General features: G+C 37.9%; 2 protein-coding genes across 2 annotated transcripts; one reads left to right on the top strand and one right to left on the bottom strand.

Annotated features, from left to right (window-relative positions):
* The first annotated feature begins 1,201 nt into the window (after positions 1-1,201).
* LOC580481 (uncharacterized abhydrolase domain-containing protein DDB_G0269086) lies at positions 1,202-11,019 on the top strand. The gene is made up of 5 exons (XM_030978201.1): positions 1,202-1,246; positions 6,474-6,650; positions 7,725-7,922; positions 9,105-9,170; positions 9,776-11,019. The coding sequence occupies exons 1-5, from the start codon at positions 1,240-1,242 to the stop codon at positions 10,393-10,395; spliced, it is 1,068 nt and encodes a 355-aa protein (XP_030834061.1). The 5' UTR covers positions 1,202-1,239; the 3' UTR covers positions 10,396-11,019.
* A 6,838-nt stretch (positions 11,020-17,857) lies between these two features.
* LOC100891295 (platelet-activating factor acetylhydrolase IB subunit beta) lies at positions 17,858-22,737 on the bottom strand. Its single transcript, XM_030978786.1, has 5 exons — positions 22,728-22,737; positions 21,989-22,143; positions 19,839-20,045; positions 19,004-19,126; positions 17,858-18,279 (listed from the first exon to the last, which is right to left on the bottom strand). Exons 1-5 carry the CDS (start codon positions 22,735-22,737, stop codon positions 18,028-18,030), a joined length of 747 nt encoding a protein of 248 aa, XP_030834646.1. The 3' UTR covers positions 17,858-18,027.
* Between the last annotated feature and the right edge of the window lie 283 nt (positions 22,738-23,020).

Genomic DNA, 23,020 nt, shown 5'->3' with positions numbered 1-23,020 from the left:
GAATGTAAGGGAGAAGATATGGAGGGAGGAAGGGAGTGGAGGATAGATGGAGGAAAGAATGCAAGAGAGGAAAGGTAGAAGAGATGGAGGGAGGAAGGGAGACAAATGAGATTGCATGGGAGTGGAGGATAGAGGGAGGAAAGAGAGGAAAGAATGTAAGGGAGAAGATATGGAGGGAGGAAGGGAGTGGAGGATAGATGGAGGAAAGAATGCAAGAGAGGAAAGGTAGAAGAGATGGAGGGAGGAAGGGAGACAAATGAGATTGCATGGGAGTGGAGGATAGAGGGAGGAAAGAGAGGAAAGAATGTAAGGGAGAAGAGATGGAGGGAGGAAGGGAGTGGAGTATTGAGGGAGGAAAGAACGCGAGGGAGGAAAGGTATATAGAGATGGAGGGAGGAAGGGAGACATATGAGATTGCATGGGAGTGGAGGATAGAGGGAGGGAAGAGAGGAAAGAATGTAAGGGAGAAGAGATGGAGGGAGGAAGGGAGTGGAGTATAGAGGGAGGAAAGAACGCGAGAGAGGAAAGGTAGAAGAGATGGAGGGAGGAAGGGAGACATAATTATGAGGGTGCATGGGAGTGGAGGATAGAGGGAGGAAAGAGCGTGAGGGAGAAGAGATGGAGGGAGGGGGACATGAGGGTGCATGGGAATTGACGAAAGAGGGAGGGAAGAGAGTGAGGTTCAAGGGAGGAATCAAGCCAGATGAAAAACCCTGTAAAAACACGTTAATTTTACCATTTTTTTAAAGATGCCCCCCCCCCTTCTGGAGCTCAAGGAAGGGGGGGGGGTGCGATTTTTCAGATTTTTGAGGGCCCCCCCCCAAAAAAAAAAAATTGTGCTCACTAACCTCCCCCCCCCCCCCCCCCCCCCCCCCCCCCCCCCCTCCGAGATATCTTCAAGGATTAAAACAAAAATACCAAACTCAATTAAGTTTTAGGGGGCGGGAGCTAAGTTGTCACAGTTTTAGTTGAGTCTCTAGCCATCCTTAATTTATTTAGGAGGCCTGTGCATAATACTGACCGAATCTCTCTACCTTCGTGTTAGATTCTAGTTCACTGAAATTATTATCATCCTCCGAAGTTGGCTTTTTACTATAGCGCCCCCTGTAGCTCTAAATTGATTAACGTGTTTTGAATGAAATCTTCAGAAGATCGAAAGTTATTTTGTGAAAAGGTCGGCTGAAGTGAACATCAGTGTTGATCCCTCATTCATTCCTACATAGGAATCACATCAATGCAATGAACGGTAAGAATTTCTTTTCAGTCTGTTTGCATTGACGTTGCTCGTTTTAAGATATGTAATTAGGTCTATTCTAACATTTTATACATTCAGAAGTTATTATTGCACGAAGTGACGAACATTTGTTGAACGCCTTATCCATTCACGGCCTGCGAACGGCGCGACCGGCGCGACCGGGTACGGGTGCTTACAACACACTCTTCATAAATTTCAGACATTTGATGATTTGTCAACCTCGACCTTCAATCCTTCATTATCATCATCATCATTATCATCATATGGTACAGGAAGAAGGCGTTGACCTGTAAATCCCGGTCACTGCTTCTGGGTTTAGCCTGTTGGAATTTTCCCTACACTACCGTATACTGTATAGGCCTACAGCCACATGTACCGTATACAGGCTACATACGGTACATACGGTACCGTCCATATCCCTTGACACCCGAACCATTCAACTTTCAAGCAAGGCCCCAAATAAGGACATGCAGCCAGGCCAAGGGCAAGGCTAACCAACAAGAGCAATGTAGCGAGGCTAGATCTAGATCTATGTTGAATCTAGTCATACTCATAGTCATGGGTCTACTCATACTCATAGAGTACTACTAGACTAGACTCTAGATCTAGATCATACTAGACATGCAGAATAACCATCTGCGATCTGGTTAAATTTTCTTAAAACCGACATTATTGCTGATTGTTCAGGAGACCAGAAACGTCTTTAGAATTATTAATAAGTTATTAGACAGGAAGAAGGATCCATTATATCTCAACACTGATAATGATCATAATCTTGCTAATCGTGTTTGTGATTATTTTATAGATAAGATAAGAAGTATTCGAGAAGAGTTAACTGATTTAAGTTCTTACAGAAGTACTGACACCCTTTCAGAAATAGTTCCTGTCCCATCTACTGGCGTGTCAGAATTCACTCTCGCCACATGTACTGAAATTAGAAAAATCATCATGAATTCCCCTGTGTCTTCATGTGATTTAGATCCGATACCAACTTGTCTAAAGAATTTGTCAATGACTTTGTTCCTTATAAGTTATATCACTCAGATAGATAATAAATCTCTAAAGTGTGGATTCTTTCCTGACTGTTTACAACATGCCCTCATCAAACCCCTTTTGAAGAAACCCTCTTTTGACAGACGGGATTTGAAAAACTACATACCAATTGCTTAACTAAAATACTTAGGCAAGGTAATAGAAAGAGTTGTTTCCGGTAGACTACAGTCTCACTTAAGAGTTTGCAAAATCCTTTTCAGTCAGCATACAGGGAGATGCATAGCGTGGAAAGTGCATTGTTAAACAATGATGTATTAATTGGTATGGATAATGGAAATGTCTCTAGTTTAGTACTGCTTGATCTCAGCAGTGTTTTTGATACCGTTGATCATTGCATTTTGCTAAATAGATTAAAGGAAATAGGTCTCAAGGGTATTGTATTGAAGTGGTTTATGTCATATCTTTCTAGTAGATCACAAGAAGTTTGTATCCGTGATGCTACCTCTGCTTCAGTTAGTTTAGATTTTTCAGTCCCCCAAGGATCTGTTCTCGGTCCGCAATTGTTCAATGTTTATACTCTGCCCATACAGCATATTGTTCAAAAACACAGCATTAATTATCATATGTACATGTATGCAGATGACTTACAGCTTTATTTTATTTGCAAACCTGTCCAGAAAGAAATAGATGAAAATGTAAAGAAAATTGAAAACTGTATAGCTGATGTAAGGAAATGGATGATTGAGAGTCGCTTAAAACTAAATGATGCAAAAACAGAATTCATTTTTCTTGGCAACAGTAGACAACTCAGTAAAATTAAGGTTTCTCATGTTCAAGTTGGTTCTGCCCCTGTATCTCCTGTACATCAAGCTAGGAATCTTGGTGTAATATTTGATATTTCCATGTCACTTGAAACCCATGTTTCAAATTGTGTTAAACTGGCAAATTGTAATCTTCATAATATCCGTGCAATTAGGCAATATCTCTCACCTCAATCCACCCAACAGTTAGTACATGCTTTTGTTACTTCGCACCTTGATAATTGCAATTCATTACTCTTTCGGCTACCCGCCAACCAAATTAACAGATTGCAAAAAGTTCAGAATGCTGCTGCTCGCCTTGTAACTAACACCAGAAGATCATATCACTCCTATCTTGAAATATCTGCACTGGCTCCCTGTTCAACAGCGTGTGATCTATAAAATTCTACTCTTAACCTATCGTGCACTAAATGATCTACATGTAGCTCCAGAATATATTTCATCCCTTCTATCACCACACTCCGCAGGTCGTTCTGGTTTACGGTCATCACAAAATATTAGACTTAAAGAAATACGTACCAAAAGAAATTGGGGGATAGAGCATTTGCATCAGCAGCTCCTTTGTGGAATAAGTTACCTTTCTCTATTCAGACGGCCAACACTCTCTCTACTTTCAAAACTGGGCTTAAAACTCATCTGATGCTCAATGCATATTGTTAAATTTCAATGTTCTTTTTATACAATGCATGCAAAACAAACAATAACACTGTGCCACATTGTATGTACCTTGGCACCATGAACTTGTATGATCTAATGCAAGTTAACATTTAATATTTCTTTAATCTTAAGTACATGTATGTTGAATATTAATTTAAATTATTTGTATGCGCCTTGAGCATCTCTAGCGATGGATATGCTACGCGTTATAAATACTGTTATTATTAGTTTTTGTCAAACTCCCCCAGCCCAGGGGGGTCACTCTCATACACAAATGCTACCCACCCGTGTCCATCAACATCTGTAATGGACCCTAATGGCGTATTACACTTTTTCTGAAATGACCCTAAAAAGAAAACGTTGAAACCTGTGCTCCTGAAAAGATACCCTTTTTTTGGTTTTTGTGCAATCAGTGCTTGAAAAACACCCCTTTTTAAGGAAAACGTCGACGCCGCCGTATAGCTGAAAAAGACACCCTTTCGCCGCTTTTTCTGGACGCGGGTGCGTAGCCAGTCACATTGGGAATACCCCCCTCGGCCCCATAGCTACTGCTTAGGTCTAGGCAATACACTTACAGTCACAAGCTGCATTTAATTACACTGCAACAAATTTTCTGATTTTTCTCACATTCTTGTGTTTTGTCGGTAGTCAAGTTGCATAGCAACCCCTGGCAAACACGATGAAAAATCCAAATAAAAAACCTAAATCTAGGGTCTAGATCTAGATCTACCCCTGGTACTGGTAGTCTGGAGTGTGCATGTTTTTTTTAAATGCCTGACAAAGTTTCACCAATTTTTTGCAGCGTAAAACTTTAAAAAAGCAACCTTCGGTGATAGACATCTATACCGTTTTTGCTCATGAAACTCTCCCCGCTAACGCATGCAGGGAATGCAGGGAACCAACGAGTCGGGCATGCATACTATACTCATCTCAAAACCGGTATGAGCAAACTTTGATGGTTTTTCATGGGTTTTCCCAGTAGGGCCTAGATCTAGTGTAAATTTTAATGGTAGTCCAAAAATCAATGATTTTTTTAAGGGTGTGTTTTGATGGGGTATTAGAATGGATTTGTCGGCTTGTAATATTTAAATATAAAGTTGAAGAGTGGTCTTGTGATTAACATTGTGTACATACTACATGTTCATGTATGGAAGCCACTGCATTCATGGAAGCAATCAGGAAAAAAAAAATCAGCTTTTATTTTTAATCTGAGAGCAGTCCTTTTTAGGGGACATTTCGACTGCAGACTGACATACAAAGAAGGATAAATCTCTTTTCATCTTAAACGAGATATCCAGCTTCTCTCTAATAAGCGTCATCCTTTCATAATTATCCATTCTGCAACAATATGTATTGTGCAGTCTCCACGTCACTTACACTGATACTGCTTGTAAACTTATTTAAGCTTTAGATGCATCCAAACCCAGACTAATTGTGCCTCCATCCCCGAGGCGTGCAATTATGGCAGTTTGGTGCGGCTAGGAGCGTGTGCTAGGTACTAAATAATTCATACAGAAGTCATTTACTGGATGTTTAGGCATGGGTTTAATTTCTATGGATACATCATGTGTACATTCTGTTAAAGATGAAGACCAGTTATGGTCATGCGATTGCATTGTGAAAGAAACGTTGTAGAATCGATCAGAAAAGGTTGATCATCTAGCATATAAGTATTGGTGTATACTGCAAGGTTCTGGAATCATCAAAATGTGAAAGAATTTGGCCGTCTTTGTAAAGTTACAATTAGCACTGTACACAGAAAGACGTGAGCGACACGTGCGTTTATCTCTCTCACATCCCAATAGATAAACTAATTTAATTAGTAGGCGGTTTCTCGGCAAAATTGTTATCATCATGTATTAGTCAAAACATATTCTTTCACATGATTGGTAATTAGAGCTTCCATTTCATTTTTTTGAAATTGGGTCATACTGGTCTTTACCTTTAACAACCAGAAGGTCATTAACTCTGTGTTATATGAGCATATTGGAAGCCCTGCATACATGTACAATGTAGATAATGATAATGTGATTATAGGCTATGCAAGAATCGCATATTATTATTTACATGTACCTATTGCCTATAGCAATTTGGTGGCTCCTAGTATTGAAGAATATGGGAATGCATTAATTTAGAAGTCCATGGGTACATATGTGATGACCTCTTGCTTTTTCATTAAATGCAAAGGGAATTATTAGCAGCATGCATTGGCTTTCAGAAGTCAGAACATCACTCTTTGCTTAATATCTCTGGTCCTTAAATTTATAATTAAATATTGAGACCTACACAAAGTATCATATTTTAATATGTCAGATTTACAGTAGCTGTCAGATCTAACCAACAGCCTTTCAGACCAGTCCATAAGGTATGGGACGGTAAGACTCGGCATGATCCCTACAGGTTTTCAGAACATCAGTCTTTGCAAAGTCTTGGTGATCCTCTAATTTATCTAATTAAATCAGTATACCAGTATTTTTTAAATACAAATTCAATCCCTACGCGAAGCTTTGACTCTGTATTCCCCCCCCCCCCCTCATCTTTCAGATCTAACTGAATTCCTTTCGGATCAGTCCATGAGGTACGGGGCAGTGAGACTTTCCGTCCCTCCTGGTTTTTTAAAAAATCAGTCTCTGCAAAATGCTTGCCTTTATCTAATTTAATCAGTATGCCAGTTATGTTTTTAAAAGAAATTCAATCTCTACACCTATGCCAAGTATTGACTCTGTATTTTCCCCTTCATCTTTCAGATCTAACTGAATTCCTTTCGGACCAGTCGATGAGGTACGGGGCGGTGAGACTCGCCGTCCCTCCTGGTTTCCAGAACATTATCCGTCTCATCTCGCACGAGGTCCTACGGGAGCAACCCCAGGATAACATCAAGTTCATCGCCGACTTCCTACAGGATGTGCTCACCATTAGAGACAGTGAGTAACATTTTATTATTTTTAAACAAATCTGTTTAAGATGTGAACACATACATGTACACATGGGCTTGTTATCCAGAGGCGGTGTGTGTGTGTGTGTGTGTGTGTGTGTAGGGGGGAGGGGTGGGGGTAGACAAAAGGAAAACATCAGGTTCAATGCTGTCTTCCTAGAGGATATGCTTTAAAAAAACAGCCAGTGAGTACATCTTTATCTAGAATGTGTGTACATTTTGCATGGGTGTACAGCGGGTGAGAGGAGGGGGGGGGGGGGGGGTGGAGCAATACCAGAGGACATACAACCAATGTACTTGTATATCAGGTGTAATAAGCAATGTACAGTTTGTAACATTTGGTCACTAATTATTGATCGCTCACAAGTTTGAAATAGTATCAAACTGAAGTTTGCACTTTGTAAAGTTGAAGAATGAAGAAGAAAGAAAATGAAATTGAAATTAAGGGCTGAAGATTTTTACACTTTCTGTAGGAAACAAAATTGCTGTCGTATAGAAACATCCATGTTCTTTCACATTTTTATTTACTTTCTAGTGATTAGCCAGTGTACAATTTGGGAACTACCTTTTTCTTTTTCTTTCTTTCTCCCTCATGTCATGTTTCTAATATCATGTATTTTAACCAATATGCATTCATTTCTTGGTACTCAAAAATATTTATTTCTCAATTTATGCTATTGTTTCTTAGGAATTTATTTTCATGTTTTTCACATGCGCAGGTACATGTATGTGTCCATTTGCCCTTTCTTTCAATCCATTAAATATTCATGCTTCTTTCATTGCCGATTTCATGTGTCCAAGATACATGTACATTCATGTATGTTCATCTCCCTCCCCCCCCCCCCCCTCTCTCTCTCTCTCCTCTCTCTCCTCCCTCTCTCTCTCCCTTTCTCTCTTTCCCTTTCTCTCTCTCTTTCCCTTTTCTCTCTCTCTTTCCCTTTCTCTCTGTCTCTGTTTATAACACATTCATTCTAATCATTTCACACATTACTTATTCAGAAACTGATACATTATCATGCATTACCCATCCATCCATTCACTTCCTAACCATGCGTGCATGCAGGTACCGGCTATGACCCGGTCCAACAGGGGGAGCTTATAGAGCGAGTCCAGTCCCAGTACAGCCAGCTCAGAAAGGACAGGGCGGCCTTATCAGAGAAGCAGGTCAAGAGACCTGTACCCCAGGAGGAGGAGGAGGGGGGCGAGACCGGGGACAAGGCGGGGGGCGATACCGGCCCTGCTACCAAGAAACAAGCAACAGGTACACCACCAGTGTGTTTGAATTCTGAGGAATTGAAGCTCATTTAAAAGGGACCAATCAAATTATCATCATTTTTCTTCATTGAAAGTCATTGGAAGTCTTTTTAAAACTGTATTCTATATCGTAGGGTCAGTGACACAAAAACTCCATTTTGGCCATTTTTAGAAAAAGTGGTTTATGTGTCACTGAGCACTTAGCCCTTTAGGAGTTCAGTCTATGTTTCACTAGCCATTGATTTTACTGGGATGTTGGGTGCAGTTAAGTCTTTGTGTTTCCTGGAAAATCCAAATTTTTCTGAACATTTTGATATTAAATACTCATTTTGGCAAAATATGGAGTTACGTCTTTGTGTCACTGAGCCCTCGATATATGCAAGATTAGAGAAATAGAGAGAGAAAGCAGAACTATCTATCAACCAGTGTCCTTTTCTAAATGCTTTCCAATATGCTGTTTGACACAAGGTACTGACAAAGAAAAAGAACCACAAATAACGCAAAGTTTCTGGATATTTATTTTCTTTCAGATACAACACAATAAAATTTATTAGAAAGGTGTAACAGAAAAAAAAAGTGTAACGGAGAAAGAAAATGATCAGTTGTGCCAATTTAGGTGATAAATCTATTGAATCAGCCCTTTGAAATTCCCAGTCTTGAATGGATTAGCATGAGTGCTATCTTAGTTAGATGTAAACTTGGTCAAAGTGAGGGCTCTCAGCCTATTCCAGTTCAGTTCTTTACCAAGGAATCAAATTTTGATATTTTCCATTGCAGTGAAATCCAATCAAAATTTCTTTCAAGAAGTAACTTGACAATTTGCCTCTATCAAATTGGCAACTCTAGTATTCTTTTTTTTCAATGCTATTTTTTTCTAACCTCACATACATGTATTTACTGAGCTCTGTGTTATCAGATATAGAAATGTTATTATATAAATTCCTGCTGCGGCTTACCAAAGCATACATGCAACTGAATTAATGCAGCTTAATGGACTCAGCATCGTCATCTTGCTTAAATATGAACATGTTTGATGTGATTGATTTCAGGAAACAAAGATCAAGATGCAAATTAGATCCTTCACATTTAATTTCTGCTATTTTTCAACATTTTGTGGCACAGGAGGGGCCTTTTAAACCTACTCTCTATCAAATTTTAATTCCATTTTCACCATTATTTGTTTTGTCAGAAACAGCATCGACACCGGTAAATGATGTCATTGAGAAAGTTGAGGAATCGGCCGATCAGGATGCAGGTAAGGAGAAATGCTCAGGGGTTTTAGGTTTTTATATTGATCCTTTGGATACTACAATTATAATTTAAATGACAAAGACATGTATAGACATGTTATGCCAGAAAGACCTATGGTTTGGAATGGGTTAATCGAGGGACAAGAAAAGCGAATGCATATACATGTAGATGTTGAGGTATAACAAACAGTATCTTTCGAGGATGCTGATATTAAGGGTCAACCGTCATGTACATGTACATATACATGCTCCACATTTTTATATCGTATTACACACAGATAATAAAGTGAATGCATATCAAACCTTAATTGTCTTGCGCATTAATTATTTTTCTCACCCTCTTTGCGGCTTTGGCCTTCATCTGCACAAAAAACAAACAACAACAAACAATTCTTGGGGTTTTATCGTCATGTTTGAACAAAATAATAGGATTTGAGACAGTTAACTAGTCTATTTGAAATTGGATGAAAATTTTCCCCAGTATTGAAAAGTGATAATCAAAATGTGAAGAAATTACACTACATACATGTAGACTCATTAACTTCATCTTTATAATCATGTGGACAAGTTTTATATAAATTGTGGGTTATGTGTATTCGATATACTGCAGATACTGAGGCAAATCCTGAAGAAACAGAGACTACACCACAGGAAACTGAAGAAGCACCGTTAGAAGCTGAAGCTGCTCCACAGGACACTGAAGAAGCACCGTTAGAAGCTGAAGCTGCACCACAGGACACTGAAGAAGCCCCATTAGAAGCTGAAGCTGCACTGCAGGACACTGAAGAAGCACCATTAGAAGCTGAAGCTGCACTGCAGGACACTGAAGAAGCACCATTAGAAGCTGAAGCTGCACCGCAGGACACTGAAGAAGCACCATTAGAAGCTGAAGCAGCACCGCAGGACACTGAAGAAGCACCATTAGAAGCTGAAGCTGCACCGCAGGACACTGAAGAAGCACCATTAGAAGCTGAAGCTGCACCGCAGGACACCGAAGAAGCACCATTAGAAACTGAGACAGCACCTGAAGAAAGTGAATCAACACCACAAGGAATTGAGGACGTACCACCTGAAACCACAGAAGAGGCTGCAGACAGCACACAGGAACCAGCTGAAATGGCACCGGAACCGGCTGAAATGGCACAGGAACCAGCTGAACCGGCACAGGAACCTCCCAATGCCACAGAGGAACCAAGCGTCATATCAGAAGAACCTTCAGAAGCAACTTAGGATCATGAGAACACACTATTAAATTTTATTCCATTCTTTACCACCGTGTTTATCAACTTACAAACTTCCGAGAGTCCAATCTTTTGTTTTTCATTGATTGCTTCATTATTCAATTGGTCATGACAATATTACTTTCATTAAAGTTCACAATAAATGTTCCTGTGTATGATTCAAGATGAAAAGAGTTACACCACAACATCCCCACATAAAAAGATTTGCATATGAAAATCTTGTTCAGCAATATGTGCATATTAAATTTTGGCTTCGGTCTCATCAAAGGGCAACCCAACCATCGTAATTAGTTCATTTATATGCACCGGGTAGGCAAAAACATTAGAGAAACACAATGGCGAATGTTTGAAATATGAGATCACTAAGCCTATATGCGGATCTCAATTGGCAATTTGGTAGTGGAATGTGATGGAATCGCAGATAACTCTCAATGTAATTTGACGTGTACAAAAATATTAATTTCTGTTTTTCACCTAAGTGCCTTCTCCCTAGGTGCACTAATCAAATTATATTATGGATATATAGCACATTCATATCATAATGGGTCCTCTAAAGAGAAAATACCCTCCTGCATACATGCCAACTGTTCAGATTAAAGAGGAACATTCCTCTTTTTGGGAGAAGATAATTATCATTTTAATGCAGGTGTTCCTCTTCCTGTACAAATTTGTCTGTAGTATTGAATAGGAGAGTTAGGATTGTTCCTCTTTTTTTTGAAAATAGCATAATTTGTACAGATTTCTGATTTTCAAATGTTGGCATGTATGCTCCTGAATCATACATGTTGACAAATTGAGATTTTAGGCACTTTGTGTGTTGGAACAAAGGGAAAGTTGTCCCTTATTTCTAATTTGTTGTCCAGTTTCATTTCAAATTTCACCAGTCTGCTTTTCTATTTTACTCTTCTTTCTTCCAGAGTAGTTTACTGTCAAAGTTGGATTTCCCTTTTAAGTGTGACTAGAATATAAGCCTGTAAGTTGATGAAATCTGACAGATCATTTTTATTTGCTTGTATTTACTTGTAAATATGTACACATTGGCGTATCAATCATAACATGCACTGAAATTTGCCAAATCCTGACTTCTTGCCACTCACATTTTATCTCAAATATGTCTTTGCTTACCTGTTTATACAGGTTCATCTATATTTGTTTTTATTCAAAAAATGTGATGTGTGTACAGCCACCTTGATTCATGTACATTCATTCTGCTATTGTTAAATTTGAATTTACGTATTCAATGTTTATTAAAAATGAACAGTAATAAAAGTAGATTCATTTCTTATGAGGAAATCTGTCATGGTGTTAATGTGCAAAGATCAATATTGATGTTTCATGTTGGGTTTCATGGAAATTATATTCTTTACTTATATATTTTGGAATGATTTAAAGTCTATTAGCAATGGACAAATTATTGTTATTTCGTTTGATAATTGGCCCGTTTAGTTATGCGTGTAACCAAGTATATTCATAGTGAATCAGGTTATCATCGACATAGCTATAGATGGGTATGCCCTCCTCCAGCCCCCCACATCGAATGGCAGAAAAACAAACAAAAAAGTAAATAGAGAGATATCTGGGAGAGAGGGAAGGAAAGAGAGGGAGGGAGAGAGAAATAGAGACAGACAGGGAGAGAAGGGAAGGGGAGCTGGAGAGAAAGGGGGGGGGGGACATGAAATTAAAATAATGACGGTACACCCATCCTAGTGGGCAGCCTTGTTACTTTACACCTTATCTCTTATCTATTAAAGTATGATCAGAAAACAAACCAAAGAAAGGTTAACAAACGTTTCTCTTTATACATTAAGATCACAATATATTTATTGTTTCTACTTCAGCACTAATATGTACATTCACAGTTGGAATTTACTTCACAAAATTACATGTAAGTTTCAACTACATTCTATGAGCACTCTATTTCTTTGTGCAATATCTAAAATGGTTTCGTTGCAATATCAACTTCCACAGTTAAACCTATAAACATGATTTGTAATTGCTGTCATTATACACTTCATGATTCTTGGTGCAGTTTCCTGAATATTTTTGAAAAATTGTCAGGAAAACTTGCTTGACAAATGCCTGCGATACAGACCTCCATAGCATATTGAGTGAGATAGTTATGACATGCATACACAAAATCAGCTCCAAATTTCCTCCCATGTATATCTTTATGGGAAGGATCTTGTTGAAGCTCTATGTAAACCTGACCAATCAGAAGCAACTTCCTGTGACATAACTATATCTCTAAACCAGCTATGAGGCCTGCATACTTAAATGTAAATATGGGTCATTTTATGACACCTGTCTACATGGGCAAATGATCTAAAACTGAAAATATATTGGCAATTGATTTATCAGAATCGAAACATTAGTGATTCTAAGGACCTGTCCTATGAACAGTTGTGGAAACTTGCAACCGATTCAAAATTAATCACAATTTGATATTAATCACAATTTGATTTCAATCACAACTTTGCAGTATAAAGGAGAAAGGATTTGTGAGCTTGCGATTGATTGGAGGAGTTTTGAGCGATCTGCAACAATCGCGCATCTCTAAAAACAGCCTACATCATATTATTTTTTCAACTACAACAAATTAATATTTTCTTTTCAATTACATGTACTACAGATAAAGATCTTTTGATTATGTGGAATATAAAAAAGTGAATAAGGTTCATGAAAAGCAAATCCTAAAGGGAAACTTGTACTTGTAGAATAACAACATCATTCTAATTTTCTGTTGTCATAACAACAGAAAATAAATGATTCAGTTGAAGAAAAATACAAGATATCCACCTAGGTTTAAATATTTTGAAGAGCTGATATTTCAAGTAACATTTCACCATATTTCAACAACTTATTCCAAATAACTTACTACTCAAATACATTCGTTAAATCAAGGTAAAATTCCTGACCATTTCCATCTAAATATAATGTTGAAGGTTCTGATATTAATAATTGGTCTGAATACATTAACTTATCAATCTGAAAAGTGTTTAAAGGGTATCAGTAACAAAAGAATTCAAGTTGGCAAGATAAATATGGAACTAAAAGCAATTAAAATACAATTAACTTTCCTGCAGAAGATTAATTCTGCTCTTGAGCTAACTTAGTGGATTTGTCATTCCTCTAGTGAGGAATGTCAATAACTTTAAATAAAATATAATATTCATAATAAATCTGGATTTATACAGTGCTTGATAGTAAATACCCTCTCTAAGCGCTTTACAGATATTGTTATTACTACCCAGTCATTGGATTCATTCACGCAGTGTGCCCCATCTCCACTCCCTGGGGAGTATTGCTACCATATGGTCACTGTGTGGGCATATGGAAATTACTATCACAAAGGCTTTTGTCATCCTACCGGGTCCCTCTTATATTAAATTTGAGTCATAAAATTGGCAGCAAATACAGAAATCAAACAATTATGGAATGAAGTTTTCTGGAGAAGCGACTGCTATATTTATGCAAATCAAGCATAGCATAAGAAGACGAAAAATAATGTCACCAAAGAGTATTACCACTTTGTATTGTAATGAACAAATTTGGTACATTTTTGTGCAAAATGAACTCTAGTTCAAAGCGCAAGAATGAATTGTTGGATCAATTCATTTTGTGAACATAACATATATTGCATTAAAAAAAACAAGAAGAGGTGAACAAATATCTTGAGGGAGGGGGCAAAGAAATAGTACTGTTCTCTTTAAAAAAAAATGATCTGGAAAAATATTTCCAACAAAAGACATCATAAGTACAGTTTTCCCTGTTCAAAACATGTAATTAAAATGTCACTATTTCCCATTATAAGCAGCTACATACAAGCCTATATTAGGATGGTGCTTGCATTTTAACAAACTAGAATTGAAAGGAAACACGTACCAATATAATCACTGGTGTCTGTAAATTAGATAAAGAAGGATTTAAAAGCATTTTACACGCATGATTTACGGGACAGGAATATGTATGAGCAAAGAAAAATATAGCATTGATATGTGTATGAAATAAATGTACATGACTGTAATATAATACAAGCTAAACTTGACCAGTTTCCCTGGATTTCATGTGATGGTACATGTCGAAAACTGAATACATTTCCACAGGAGCATAAATTTAGCTAACTGTATTAAAAGCGTACAAAAAATATGGCACTTTTTCCCTGATGTGAAATAAAAAGCCTGGCAAAATTTGGAATTATTTGCAGTGGAAACTTGTTATAAAGAGACCCGACATATATCGAGATGGAGAGACCTGTTAGAGTGTACCTGTTACAAGAAGATAATTTTGCCAATCTCGTCTCTTTACATTCCCTTTTCCCCCTTTTTTACCCTGATATAACAAGGTCATTTTCAGGGTCCCAACATCCTCATTATACCAGGTTTCCACTGTAACAGTTTGAAACTCAAATAACCTACTCCCAGTCTTCAAAATGATTCTGTTTACAACTGGCTAGTTTTAAAATATATAATTACACTTAAATTGGGACATACAGTTTATTAGCATTAACCAGACAGAGTATTTCCTTTTATGGCATAAACGACTAAACCAGCAAATACTCTGTAAACATGGTATTTCTATAACCCTTATAGGATAGAATGTATTAACAATATTCTCATTATCTCGTTTTCAGGGCAAAAGAATACAATGAACTACAACAAAATGTGTCTGGCAAGTTTGAAGTTTTCTGTTGCTCGCAACCTATTGAGCAAATGAAAAAATATATATAATTTTGTAAAAAGAAGAAGAAAACCCTTGCTGTATGACATTTGAAATCACACTACTCAAATGAAGTGCACTTTAGGTAATTAAACAAATAAATATAACTCACACAAGGAGCTTCCATTAACACATTAAAAATGATAAAAACAAACAAATATCTTTTTATAGGAAAAAGAAATACAATAAACTTCTGAAAATATATTCTATTTACTTAAAAGTGATGTCTATGACTTACAATTACATGCACAAAAAATAAACAATCACACATCTTTCTTTAAAGAATAGTAAAATTAACATTTTTTTTAAATGAAAAATGCTTTAAGTGCGTCTACAGCACATTGGCCTTACATTATCTAGCTCTGACTCGGGGAAAATGGAATGAGTTAGGGAGTTATATCAAGACATGGGAATTGTCATAAATTTCAGGCATATGTGTACAGATTCAGCCGAAATATGTTCATATCGATTGATGTTCTAGTCTAAACTCATTAAAATAGCAACACAACAGGAGGAGCCTGCGATGTTAAATGACATTAATGATATTATCAATGATGTTGGGATGATAATAATAAGTATGGATATTTAAAGTTGTTAAAAACCCTGTTGGAAGTGAAAAATTAAATAGATGAATTATATATCAACAGAAAGCTTATAAGCCATATGTTACAATGATATCGATTATATGCTATTTTGGCATCTGTCAGAGGAGTAACAACTCTCTGAAAACTTCAAATCTAAAGCTTTGAAAATCTATAGTTGTCGACTCAAATAAAACATCATCTTATGTGGAGTACGCACATTCACAATGACTTTGCATTAATTAAGCACGGCTCATCAGCCATATAAGCGAGCCAATCAGGTCCACATATTATGTCCTCACCATAACTGTGGCAAACTTGACCCCTGTTGACCCATAATTTGGAGGGGTGCAGACAAATAAGTATTTAATTTGCTTTTGTGCAATACTGCAAGGAAAAACATTTGTCATTCCTTTTGTATTTGTATTCTACGTTCATTCAGCTTTTCATTGATATATAAAGTTGTATTTTCATCTGATAGGATCTTTAACATCATGTCACATGTACAGCTTTGATGCAACCCTGACTTCACTGAGATCTGAGATGGCACACAAAATATTGGTCATAAAAGCATTCAAGGACTAGCAACTTATCTAGTATCCGTAATGTACTGACATACGGTACTTTTATCATGGCATTGTTTCACAAAAACGAGTTCACCGACATCCCACGGAAGGTGTGTATTGTAGTCTCGTTTCAATGGATGTCAGTGGACTTGTACCTATTATGGTTTCGTGAACCGTGCCCTTGTATTCAGCCAGTAACTGTAAAAGATTAAGATAAGTAGAACGTCTTGATTACGACATTCATTTTAATTTTCACTTGACTATATATTGCTAAAATGATATTACCATAATTCATTTTTCTTGACTATTCCCCTACAACTAGCAATATCCAAGTACTATATTTCACTAAAATGATAATTGATCATATTACCATCTACCATATTAGTCATTTTTCTTGACTATTCCCCTACCAAAGTTTGTGCATGGCCATTTGAACATGTACATTTACATACCATTATATGAATAACAATTTAATTCCTTTGAAAAAAAAAGGATGAACGCACAATCTAGTCACAGTACTTTGCATTTTATGCTGACTTTATGATATCATACATTGCAGTTAACCATCTACATTTTTTCGTTCCTAAAACTACACTTACATATTTTTTCTGCAAATTCTACTCAAGGTTTTGTGTATTCAAGCAGACCTGTACATGGGCCATGCCAGAATGTTAAGCTCTGCATGAATTTTTTCTAGAGGGAAATTACAATGGCAACTATTGGAAATATTGTTTCTACATATTTTGAAAAGGTGGACGAACACTTTTAGAATAAGTATTTATATATCACATAACATTTTGGCCATGCTTTGATTTTAGCCAATCAAACATGACTTGATAGCTGCTCTCATATACAGAGGCTTTTACACTGAGTTGTATGGAATAATGTACATAGCTTGTGGAATGGGGGCAGCTTGACAAATTACTTAAATTCAAGCATTTCTACAAGGAATGTTTCATAAAATAAACAATCTTTCTGAACATGAATTTCAGTTAAGATAACCTACATGAAATACGTACATGTACATTATTTTCTTTTCATGGTACAATAATAGACGTTGAGTATGCTATACAGCAGGAATGATGGTTTGGACAGAAATCTTACAAGTTGTCACGCAGTAAGTAACACTTTCCCACAAGAAGCCTTTCCATGTGTGTGCTATGTACTCGTTGCAGGGTAAAAGTTGTACAAGAATCCATAAGAGATTTGCTTTGGATCAAACAATGTACACTGTAGCTGTGATTTAAAGACTAATACGCAGGGGTATACACAGTGGAGTAACAAGAACCCAGAAATTGCGGGGGCGCCGGCATCATCGGGGGCGTTGATTATAGGGAGTATGTGGTGGAAAGGGGTCAAATGATCAAATCATCTCCTTGTCATGATTTCATGTTCCTTCCCATACCTCCCCCCCCCCCCCCTTCTCTCTTATTTTCCATTTTTTTCTTTACTCCCTTTTTCGACATTTCAGGGGGGGGGGGGGTGGGAGTACCCCCTATGCCCTACGGAGCTACCCCACCGGGTACACCTGCAGTTCGTATTTTGCTTTTAAATATTGCATGTAGCAGCACACATAAAGGGATTCTTAATACCAGTAGAGGACTTTGCAGGATATGTTTAGTGCACAAGTATGACTACAAAAAAACAGCGGGCTATTTCTCTGGTTCCATGTACATGTATGGCAAGTTATACCGCTTTGCTGACGGGGTTTTTCTTACACGCAACAGTTCAACACAACGACGTTCGGTCGGATCCGCCTCAAACTTTAGAGAGGATTTCGTCGAGTCTGACTTGAAGCGGTTCACATAGCTTCTTGTAGCCCTCGTTGGTGAAGTGAAGATAGTCGAACATGTCCGTGGGGTAAATGAGCCCGTCCGATTGGACGAGTCCGCTCGTTGAGTCTACAAGCTCCGCCTTGCCGAGTCCGGGTAGAGACGACGCGAGGGCAACATTGATGGCAGAGTTCTTATCACGGAGTTTGTTGTGCATGTGACCCCTGGGAGGAATGGCCTGGATATGATGAAAAAAAATAACAACAACAAAAACGTAAATGTAGATATGTGATATAATTTTGCATCAAAATTGATAATAAAACACAAATCAAAAAAGATCATAAACGTAGATATGTAATATAATTTTGCAATTAATCCATAATAAAACACAGGACGAAATATTACACAACATCATTTTTGATTTGTGAAATAAAGAACAAATTCATGACTATCAATCATTTTTGTTCTTTCTTCTTTTCTTTTCTTCCTGCATTTCGGAAACACAAGTTGGTATTTTAGCGTACACTGAGATGTTTTTTCTGTTATCTACTCATTATAGGAAAAGTGCTATATTAAAAAAGAAACTTATAATTGATAATATCTCATGTACATGTAAATGCATTTTGTTGCAAAACTTGGACCATGATGTTGAAATGTGCACACGATGTGAACTAATATTAAGCTGTGTCTGCACATTACAAGGTAAGTCAGTCATCCCGCCTATAACCCCCCCCCCCCCCCCCCCCCCCCAAAAAAAAAAAAGGAAGTAAACACAATGCAGCATAGGAAACACCATTTCACATTCACATATAAATACATGGCAGGTAGAGTGTGAGGAAGGAAGGTATACAGTAGTAATTGCTAATCTGTGCACATAAAGCATACTATGCTGGTGTCATTTTGAGGTTTTCATGTTTTTCAGATGATTTAGCATGTTGTGTGTGAACAAGGTGTAATCTTACCATTACTATGACACGAGCCTGTGGTTGTTTCTCAACGATGAGTTTAACGATCGTTTCAATTCCGTTTGTTACCTCCTCTGCTGTGTGGCCATGGTTATTGGTCCCTACGAGAAGTACAACAACCTGGAGAAAAGGGAAAGAGGGTAGGGGATACATATTAGACAATGAGAGAGAGAGAGAGAGAGACAGAGAGAGAGAGACAGACAGACAGAGAGAGAGAGAGAGACAGAGAGAGACAGAGAGAGAGAGACAGAGAGACAAGAGAGTGAGAGTGAGAGAAAGAGTGCAAGAGAGCAAGTGAGAGAGGGGGAGATGTAGAGAGAGACAGAGAAAGATAGACAGACAGACATGTTGAAAGTCAGAGAATAGAAAAATTTAAGTCTTGAATAACTTATGTACATGAAGGTAGGCCTGATGTGGTGTCCTTTTGAGTCTACAGAGACTGGGCTTTTTCAGAGAATACATGTAACGGTTCCATTCCGGGTAACGTATCAGTAGAAAAACAGAGGCAGTCTTATGATTTGTCTAATGTCACTACAAGTTGCAGCCAATAATAGTAGTGCTAATAAAAACAGTCAAAATTGTATAGCACTTAATACCATGGTTCTATGTAAGTGTTTTACACTGTAAGCCTTTTAGTCAAGCATTTCCTTTGACTGCAGCTGCAATGTACAGCTTAAATCATTCGGCATTCATATACAATCATTATGAACCTGATTAAAAAAGACTTTCATTTGCAGTTTTTGTAATGATCATCATTCCTTTTTTATTTTTTTTTAGACCGATTGCAATCAGACTGTACAATGAGCCGCAGTCATTATAAAGCAGAACATACCTTTGGTTGTATATTCTCGAGTTCGCCGTTCTGAAGCCGCCATAGCACGTGTTGGGTCTGGTCCCCACCGAGGCCAAAGTTCAGACAATGGTAACCGATGAACATGTTCTTCCAGACCTCAGACTGCTCTAGATGCTGGATGAGAGAATCACCGACAAACAGGACCTCCGGTTCCCCCTCTTTTGTGAGGTAAACATAGTGCTCATGCTACAGAGGAGAAAGAAATGTAGTCATCACAAATATTATTATTGTTTTTTTACATAATTCTATATGTTTTCCATTTCATTTCATTTATTATTTATTTATTCATTGATTGATGTATTGTTTGTTTGTTTGTTGTTGTTGTTGTTTTTTTGTTTTTTTTTTGGGGGGGGACTATATATTTTTTTTAAATCTTGATAAAACTTGACTCTTTATCATGACAAAAAAAAAAAAATCCTTCATTTCTCCAACTGCACTATGTGCTGGCTAGGAGAGGTCACCAGCAAACAGTTCCCAAATCATGCACCAGAGAAGAAAAAGTATTCATAACAATTATCATTTCATCCTTTAAAAAAAATTGGCTTGCACTCGGTCCCATGCTCGATCCTGTAATTAGAGCAAGTGTGCTGTAGTATAGCACAATATATAAAGCACATTGTACGGAAGCAGCGGAAATACGGAAGTGCCTCCGACACAAGGCAGAGGTCAACATCTTAGTAATGCAGAGCGGAAGTCACACGGTACATGTGGAATTTAAGCTAAGCTGTATCTCTCTGGTAAAATATTTGCTAATATTTTGTTATTTTAACCTCCGATTTTGAATAGCTAGGGATCATTAGGATTTAGTAGTAGGAACAGCATAACATTCATTAAGGCCACTGTCCAATATTCATCGGGTGTGTGTGGGAAGGTGTGATCTTGGACACATTTTAGGGTTTGTTTACCTGCCTCTCCGCACACATCTATGGGAGCCAGTTAAGGCTCGGTGATATCAATATCATAAAAATATTATCACAGAGTCCATGTGGCTATTAGATCCAGAGTGATGTTTGTTTGTTTGTTTGATTGATTTTATTTCTGCGTTCAAAAATATACAAATTCAAAGTCAAAGTACAAAATTTTGAACAATAACAAATACAATGAATACAATGTTTACAAAAGTAATATGAAAAATCATGTACAATTATATCATTCGAAAAACATGTACGAAGCATACAATAACATAAGAAATATGAAATATTTTCAATAAATTAGAGAGGTAATTTGGAACGCAGGAGACCACCATGTAAAATTATGGTGTTGCCAATTTAATGGGTAGCTATTGCATGGAGAAATTAGTGTACTTCAGATACACTTTTAGTTTTAGACAAGCTTGTTTGCAAAAGCATATTTATTTTCATAGGACAAATAACACTCGAGCGCTAAATGTTGTAAACGTTACTGACAGCCATCCTATAGGGTTGGCATCTCTGCAACAGTGACGCTCGATCTCTGGACCTTTTGCCCTACAAACAATGCTACACCCAATCAATTCTCATCATTCAATTTGCGATGCTATTTTTTCCTTATCCTTGGTTGATACTGATTACTGATACTGATAGGATCAACACGTCATGCATTGGCATTAATTAACACAGTGAATTCAAAAGAATTTCGGCACCGGTAGGCTGCATCTAACAAAAACAATTCAAGATTCACGATTGAACTAAAGTGCAATTGCAAGTCACGTGGGGTTTACAGTTTTACACCCAGTCCCAGGGCCAGTACGTCATTAAACTAGTTTTAAGAGCGCGTAAGTCAACATCATGAACATGCTTGCTCTCTTTTAGATCTACAGTAGAACATCTTCCAGGCCACCAACCCCCCGCCGCGCCTCCAGCAACCCTAGCTCTGCAAACATTTCCATGAGGAGCCCAACCCCAGTCCAGATCCAGGGGAGGGCCACGGACAAGCTCACGTCGCGTCACACACCGCTGGGCCGACGCCTTCCAAGTTCCAGTTCCACTCGCTCTCACACGATTGCTACATGTACTCTGTATGCGATACAGTACATGCACACACGTACGCTCGTTCATTCACTCAGCACTTCACATTTTGCTTGCTGTCGACATCGATGTTCGAGCTTGAATTAGATCAGGACATCATCAACAAATTTTAATAATAATTACCAAACTCATCCATCTCCCATCTCCTTGAACATCCTCCACCGGCAAGCTACATCTGCAGGTTGATCCATCGTAAAATGGATTTTTTAAGTCACAAAATATTGTAATCGCACAGCTGTTTTGCTTTACAAAATGTACACAGAATGAAGAAGTGATAACTCAAGTATCCAAATATTTCGATACACAGAGCATTTTAGCGTTGTCAATAAACAAACTATTGTGATAACGAAATTTTTAGTGCAGGAACGACTTTTAAGCTATAGCTACCAGAATGATCTGATATGTCATTTTGTATGGGGGGTGGGGTCCACACATTATTTAGGGTACACATATGCTCGTTCCCTCTTTTTGAAAGCACCCCCTATCTGAGGACTGCCAACATCTCTGAACCCCCCTTTCGCGGGCTTTTCCTGCCTTGGAGACCCCCCTAAATCAGGAAAAATGCATGTAACCCCCTAAATTCGGAATAACTCCTCAGAAGTCCAAAGAGATGAGAGAAAAAAGGAAAAACACCCCCTTTTTAAAGAAATCTTCGGGTAAAAAGTCAAATACACCCTTTTTTTTTAAATTCTCGGGCGGACTTTGTTGCACGAAAAGTACCCCTTTACCGGACATTTTGGCAACACGCATGCGGTCATTCCGACCCCTGAGTGGGGGGGGGGGGGGGTGTTAATGCCCTATACAGATCGAGGTTCCAGGACCTAACAAGTTTTAGAAGAACTTTATAGTCAAGTAGTAGTACCCTTCACCATTTTATAATGATATTAGTTTCATCTGAAGACAACTTTCGCTTTCAGTCAAATTCAGCTTAAATACACTCAACCTAATTCCAAACTTACCCCTTACCCTAAACTTTACCCTATTTAGCGATCGTCCACGGTCATATGCACTATTCATGGGGTTATAGACAGGGCTCGGGAGTGGGTGGGGGGGGGGGGTCCGCCTTGGAGCCTATTGTCACTACAGTCACTTTAACGGTCTCCTCCGGTAAGACGGACTCAAGCCAAAGAAACGTAAATATTCTTAGAAGAATTT

Source organism: Strongylocentrotus purpuratus, unplaced genomic scaffold (assembly GCF_000002235.5).
Source record: "Strongylocentrotus purpuratus isolate Spur 01 unplaced genomic scaffold, Spur_5.0 spur5_scaffold_1, whole genome shotgun sequence".
Classification (NCBI taxonomy): Eukaryota; Metazoa; Echinodermata; class Echinoidea; order Camarodonta; family Strongylocentrotidae; genus Strongylocentrotus; species Strongylocentrotus purpuratus.
The sequence above is the reverse complement of the archived record's forward strand: the minus strand, read 5'-3'. Positions and strand labels throughout refer to the sequence as shown.